General features: G+C 32.2%; 1 protein-coding gene across 4 annotated transcripts in view; it reads left to right on the top strand.

The window, feature by feature from the left end:
* Positions 1 to 7799, top strand: part of LOC106461070 (regulator of G-protein signaling 7-like) — a 129978-nt gene that overhangs the window by 78556 nt on the left and 43623 nt on the right. For all 4 annotated transcript variants that reach the window (XM_022387908.1, XM_022387909.1, XM_022387911.1 and 1 more), the window contains exon 3: positions 2745 to 2795. In XM_022387908.1, the coding sequence (XP_022243616.1) occupies positions 2745 to 2795 (51 nt within the window). The remainder of the gene's footprint in view (positions 1 to 2744; positions 2796 to 7799) is intronic.

Consider the following 7799-nt stretch of genomic DNA (forward strand, 5'->3'; position numbering starts at 1 on the left):
CCAAACTCTAACTACCTGGTGATTATGTACTCATGTTTCATCTAACAATTATATTCCAAACTCTAACTACCTGGTGATTATGTACTCATGTTTCATCTAACAATTACATTCCAAATTCTAACTACCTGGTGATTATGTACTCATGTTTCATTTAACAATTACATTCCAAACTCTAACTATCTGGTGATTATGTACTCATGTTTCATCTAACAATTACATTCCAAACTCTAACTACCTGGTGATTATGTACTCATGTTTCATCTAACAATTACATTCCAAACTCTAACTATCTGGTGATTATGTACTCATGTTTCATCTAACAATTACATTCCAAACTCTAACTATCTGGTGATTATGTACTCATGTTTCGTCTAACAATTATATTTCAAACTCTTATCTGGTGACTATGTACTCATGTTTCATCTAACTATTATACTATAACATATAACTACCTGGTGATTATGTGCTTATTTTTCATCCTAACTATTATATTCCAAGCTATAGTTATCTAGTGATTATGTGCTTATGTTTCATCCTAACTATTATATTCCAAGCTATAATTATCTAATGATTATGTATTCATGTTTTACTCTAACTATTATATTCCAACCTGGTGATTATGTGCTTATCTTTCACTTTAACCTTTCTACCATGAAAATTGACGATAACTCTTTCTCATCTTTTGTGTTATTGTGAGAATGTTCACTTATTTTGTTTTCATTATGCTGTTCGAGCTCTAGTTTTGCAAAAAATTCGAGATCTGTCTGTTATCTGCCTATACCAAAGTGTAAAGATTTATGTATCTGCTTTATATTCGTCAAGAATATCGGAAAACACTGTCAGTCAGTAACCACGTACTATCTTTTATTGACACGCCCTTTCTGATAAACTTTTGTCTAAAAAAAAAAAAAACGACCTTAATGACACACAGACACTCTCTTTAGTCCCCCCCCCCCATTCCCCGATGAAGTTTTTTCTGTTGTTTTTGTACCCCAGTCGTAAATTTTAATTTACCGTAGTTATTATGTAAAGCAATTTTAGAAATACTTATCTAGAATAACCCCTCGTATTGAGCCTTTTGGATACGCCCTGTTTGGTAGAGGTTTTATCTGAACATATTTCATAAAGATTACTGTTTAATGGCATTTAAAATATCACTAAAATATATTTTATTAAGTTACTAATTTATTACCCTCACAAACACCGGAACATAAATTAAAAGTGACAATATCCAAATAGTTAAATTTAGGAGAGGATAATCGCCAAAGTTCAGCTTATAATACTCGATACTTTGTTTTCTAGATCTCAAAGATTCATCGCTATTACAGAAAGGTGGACTTGTAATATAGAAATATGGTACATTAGCATCTGTTTACCAAGTCTTTGTCAATAATATTAAACATAACCCCAAACGTTGACATGTTTTACCGTACAGCCTCTGTTTCCCAGGCCTTTATCAATAATAGTACCTCTAGATTAATCAGGTCTTTATTATTAATAATGTAAGTTAACCTAGACTTGACATGTTTTACCGTATAGCATTTGTTTCCCAGGCCTTTATCAATAATAGTACCTCTAGATTAATCAGGTCTTTATTAGTAATAATGTAAGTTAGCCTAGATTTAACGTGTTTTACCGTGGTCTCTGTTTATCTGATCTTTATCTGTAAATATAAACGTAACCCCCAAGGGCGCCCGCAGAAAAAAAAATTAGGGGGGTCAAGTAACTCAAGTTTGAAAAAATTACGAAATCGAAATACAAATACCTTATGATTTTCTAATAACATAGAAGAATAATTTTTCATATCTAGTATTTTTTTTTCTTTTTGAAAATCCAGAGGGGGGGGAGGTCAAGTGACCTCCCTTGCCCCTTCCTGCGGACGCCCATGGTAACCCCAAATGTTGACACGTTTCATCTAGCCTCTATTTACCAAATTTTATCAATAATACTAAACGTAACCCCAGATGTTGACATGTTTCACCTAGCCTCTATTTACTGGATCTTTATAAATGATATTAAACGTAACCCCAAATGCTGATATGTTTCACCTAGCCTCTATTTAGTGGATCTTTATTAATAATATTAAACGTAACCTCAGATGTTGACATGTTTCACCTAGCCTCTATTTACTGGATCTTTATCAATAATACTAAATGTAACACCAAATGCTGATATGTTTCACCTAGCCTTCTATTTACTGGATCTTTATTAATAATATTAAACGTAACCCCAAATGCTGATATGTTTCACCTAGCCTCTATTTACTGGATCTTTATCAATAATACTAAATGTAACACCAAATGCTGATATGTTTCACCTAGCCTTTATTTACTAGATCTTTATCAATAATACTAAATGTAACCACCAAATGCTGATATGTTTCACCTTGCCTTTATTTACTAGATCTTTATCAATAATACTAAATGTAACCCCAGATGTTTACCTGTTTTACTGTAGTCTCTGTTTAGCAGTACAATCAAGCCAGGTTTTATGTTGTAGTGCTCTATTTTTCGTTTATCAGATCTTTATTGGTAAAGAACTTAAGTTTGCCTAGTTGTAGTACATATTTTGTTCTTAGGCCTTTATCAGTAGCAATTTATGGAAACCCATGTTTGACTTGTTTCAGTGAAGATTCCCTCATCTTATCAGTAGTTGGACGAAAAATTCCAGGTTCAACGTTTTGTGTTACAGACAAATAGTGTCCCTAATCTATACGGAGTACTTAACATAACGTTATTTCGCAGGTTCGGACTTGATCACATGGATGACGAAGAACCTGGACGTTGAGGACCAAAGTAAGTAGCTTATCATTGTCAATAAAAACAACACGTGATAAAATCTGTGATGTTTGACGTTTTACTGAGTGGTGGATCAATTAAACGTTGCGGATTAAATCGTAAACAAAATCTAGTTAAATCAATTACGCGAGTTCACGCAGATCCCCCCTTCCCACCCACTCCAGGTAATTTTTAAAGCTGTTTCATCACGTAGCAGCATAGTAGGTATTGTAAATATGGTAATATAGTACTAATTAAATACTTATAATTCGATACAAACAGATTACTCAGGTACTTGATACCGCTTCTAGCATCATCACTCGATGCATGTCGGCTGGAGTTCACCCATGATTTTATCGTAAAGTACTCTTGTAGTTGACTGTGTAGAGAAATACATTACTAAAATTATCGTCAAATAAATTTTGACGTAAGTTTTACCCTTGTTTTCAGTATGAATGTCTGTTTAAGGCTTTTTGTATTTTTATAAATATTTTTTCAACGTTAAGAAACTCTATCACTTAAATATTATAACTGCTAGAGGAGACATCATGGCCATAATATTTTTCCCTTACGATTATTTTGCGATATTTTGTGCGCCGTTCCCATGTTCATAAAAATATTCTGTCTTTTCTTCACAATTGGTGCTTCAAATGATCCTTAAACGACATTGACTAACCTAATACTTTAGGCTTGGCATAGTCTAGTGGTTAGCGTGATTCCAAGGATTTACGATTCACGACTCGTTACATGCTGAAACACGCTCCGCACTTTGGCGCCTAAGGTGTATTTAAGGGTATAATGGTCAAATCCCACTTATCCAATCAGACAAAAGTAGCGTAAGTGTTGGCGGCAAGCAATGTTATTTATCTGTCTTCCCTTTAGTCCATCAGTTCCAATTAGGCATACCTACGCGAACATATCCTTTTTGCAACCTTGCGCGAAATTCTGAAACAAACAAATTTATTACTTCAGTTTATTACTTCAAACTAAAATACTTAAATGTATCCAGTTGGCCCTAAAATTAAAATACAAACATAAAAATATATCGCCTTAATAAAATCCAAAATTTGTAAACTCAAACGCTCGCGTGCACCCTTTTATAGATAAATATATATAAAATAGAAAAAGATAGTTGGACTGGGATAGTTATAAAGTTTGATAGTTTTAATGATAAGTCGATTGAATGACAGAACCATTTCTTTAATTCTTTTATTCTACAAATAATATTCATTCAATTTTTTATGATTGAGTTAAAATTGTTATTTAAACTCCAGATGTATTTTCAGTGCATATTTCTCTTTTTTAACAATATTTTGTTGCTATTATTATTCCAACTCCCTCATATCAACGTCTGTCTTATCCTTTGTTTGTTTTTCGTATATTCACTGACGAACATTGTTCGTGAGAGTTGTTTTATTTCAGCTAAATCTCTGAACCTACGAAACCGGAATAACTGTTTCATGTTTTATCTTGAATTCGTTAGATTTCTCTAGTTCATCACAAAAGTTTCTTCTTTTTTTTTAACAAAATCAGCATAATAGTTCGTGGAAGAAAAGCCCTTCTTGCTGGAGCTGTGGTATTGAATGTAGGTCTTCTGTGAAAAGATTAAGTTTGCTTTCATAGGTCTACTACCCACATAGATGAATGGAGTGAAAAGTTTATTTTTCTGTTATGGTTCTCTCGCGTGGGCGTTCTTCTTTACATAAAAATATATATATAATATAAAAGCGGGGAACTTTTCATGATTGGTAATAAAAGTACCAATCTTATCTTTTAAATCTTAACAATATTTACTGAACAAGTATTTCTGAAAATTGACACTTCTTTGTGTAAGTTTTGGAAACCAAAATCTTTAAAGTTGTAATAATAATAAATCACGCCCCTTGGTGGCTTGAGGGATTATAACACTAAAATCGAGGGCTCGATTCCCTGCTATGAGAACAGCACAGTCAGTTCACTGTGTACCTTTAGGCTTAACATTATAGATGTGGCTTTATTTCGCGAGTGAGATGTTCTTTTAGTATTTTTATTTTTCGAACATTCTCGTATAGTTGAATATGCGTTTGTAAATGATGAGCTGAGCTTTATATATCACGTAATATATAACAGTTGAAGAAGTTAAGAAGGCTATCACCACCTACAATTCATATCTTAAATACACTGTGTGAACATCAGATAGACTGTGTACACCTAATATTGTGGACTTAACTTACCCAGCACAGACTAAAGTGTTTCTGAATGAAAAATAGGACATTTTGCATTTCAGTTTTTAGATATTTATGGGCAATAATGTACTTTTATTTACATTTCTACGAATATCAAGTTATTTGTATGAATTTCACAAATGATATCCTGACAAGGTAACTGTATAAAGTGCTATTCCGTAATATTTTCCTTCTTCTTGCGACTAAAAAAAAAAAACGTTTTCAGAAAAGTCTACTTACTTTGTGACTTTGTAGTAGTACCAAATTTAAGGGTTCATGGCTTAAAACGCTGGAATTAGTGGTTCAATTTCTAGTTTCACGCTATTACTAGTAGACAGAGAGTAAGAATCAAATTTGTTGAATTTGTCATTGGTATGAACGCTTTTATTACATGTCTAGTTAAAGTATTAGGGGTAATATCAATAGGACGTTAGATAAAATTACTATCATTTTATGATGCTTTTCTACAGCTAGATTTGAAAAAAATTCAGAAATGGTTTAATGGGTTCAAGCAATCAATTTTTTTCCTGAGAAAGGAGTGAAACAACTGAGTTTAGAGACGATTCAGATGATGCAGTCTCTAATTGAAGAAGAAGATGATAACAAACTTATAAATAAAAGAAGTAATCTGTCCAGAAAAATAAAAATGTCGAGATTTTTTGAAAGTCCTCTAGTCTGAGAATAGAAAAGACAACACCTTCAGCGGACATAATTAAAAATTATGATTGTTACAGCCACTAACAGATTGTCGTAAAAGAATAGTTCAGTCATTTTTCGGCTAACTAGAATAACAAAGATGCATAAAATAGTGTGATAAAAGTAAAACGAATTAAAATGTCCATTTCTTTAGACTATTTTAATACAACAAAAGGAGAGTAAAATAACAATTTAGAGTTAGCAGAATTTCCGTACAAACATAGTATAAAAAAGTTCTATATAAAGATGTTTTTATTATGAGTATATCATTACAAAAAAACCCAAAAAACTTGTAATTTAGTAAACTTTACGAATTATAAACAATCTCTATATTAAAAACTTTGTTACTAAAGTAACTCTGTGTGCGTATACTGCGAAAGTTTACAAAATAACACATGCACACGAATAAATTACCCGCTCGAAAATAACCCCCGGGAAACGTATCTTGCCACGCAGAAAAAAAACAGGAAGCTTTTTTTCTAAATTATAAATCCAATCTAACAATAATATAGAACTTATCAAAGAAACGACTTAGTATGAAACTCTTACCGACCAGCTTACCCACTTAAAGTTATTTGATGTTTAATGTGATTTTTAATTTAGTGGGAAGATATGAAACAATACATTGAGTTTTAGAACATCGTAGCGGGAAGGCAGAGGCATAAAAGATGGAAGAATGAGAAAGTTTTAGGGCTAGACTACCTCCGATGGTTAGGGTTTGTTTGCTTCGGATATTCGAGCAAAACTACACAATAGCTATCTGCCATGGCCGTCTCTAATTTCAAACTGATAGAGAGGGGCAAGGAAACTATTCAACAGCACTAAAACATTGTGTTAATTTATATTTGCTTGTCAACAACAACAACAACAAAAATACTTTTAATATCAAATAATTAATACAGTGATGGCTCTCATAGGCTTTATGAGAACTGGTAATCAGTAGTTTCTGAACAAAACAAGCTACCTATACAAATTAAAGCTAAACATTAACGTAGTAAATAATCCGGTTGATTAAAATTCCAGTCCAATTATAAATATAAGATGTCATAAAATAAAACTCAACCTTATAATGATTTGAATGCATTGAGTCACCGCTTTGATACCCCCGCTGTTATTGATAACTCCATGATATCTTACAAGATTCGGCTATCTTCGGAGATTTGGGTTAGCCCTAAATCCGTCTGCGAAGCTAACAATACAAAATACTCCTCATTATAAAGATACATATGATAAATAAATATGATCATAATGCTGTTAAAGCCGCATTTATGATTTATTTACTTTCAGTGATAGTTATCTTGAATAATCAGGTTGTTGTTTTTAGCTACTATTTCTTGGTAGAATTCTGGTAAAAAGAATTATCGAAAAAATGAGACGAAAAATTAACAAATGAAACCATACTCTGTTGTTGTTTTTTCAATTAATTATTATCAATGAACTCTTAATATTTTCAATTGGGAAAAAAAGGAAAATATTATGGTAAAGGTTTTGGATCCTACTATGGACAAGAAATTGGAACAAAATCCTAACAAAGGATATTTCATCAACACAGTAAACGAAAATACTGAAAGTTATGAGAATACCTTAATTAATCACTTTGGTATATCCTCGCATTGTTAGCTCAGCACATGGATTTTGAACTAGCCCAAATCTCCTAAGATGGCCAAATCTTGTGAGATATTTTAGAGTTTATGGCCGAAAATATTGATAACCTTAACAGTTTTTGGCTACTTCTAAATCCATGTGCTAAGCTAACAATGCGAAATACTCTTCATAATAAATATATATATATATTAAATAAATAATTAACAATAAAAATGTATGTACTATGTATACATTTATTGAACGTTTTAATCAATATTGGTAAAAAATAATTCACTTCATTAATTACTTAATTATTACGTGTTTAAGACTTTTAATTAAAAATGCATAAGTAACTCAAAAATAAGGAGAAAACAAATTAGCATAATGACGGATCTTGAACAGCTATTTTTACCTTTTTATTTCACTCAAATTTTGGGCCCGGCATGGCCAGGTGGTTAAGGCGCTCGGCTGTCAATCTGCGGGTTGCGGATTCGAATCCCCGTCATACCAAACATCTCGCCCTTTAAGCCGTGGGGGC

This window comes from Limulus polyphemus, unplaced genomic scaffold, assembly GCF_000517525.1.
Source record: "Limulus polyphemus unplaced genomic scaffold, Limulus_polyphemus-2.1.2 Scaffold892, whole genome shotgun sequence".
Taxonomy (NCBI): Eukaryota; Metazoa; Arthropoda; class Merostomata; order Xiphosura; family Limulidae; genus Limulus; species Limulus polyphemus.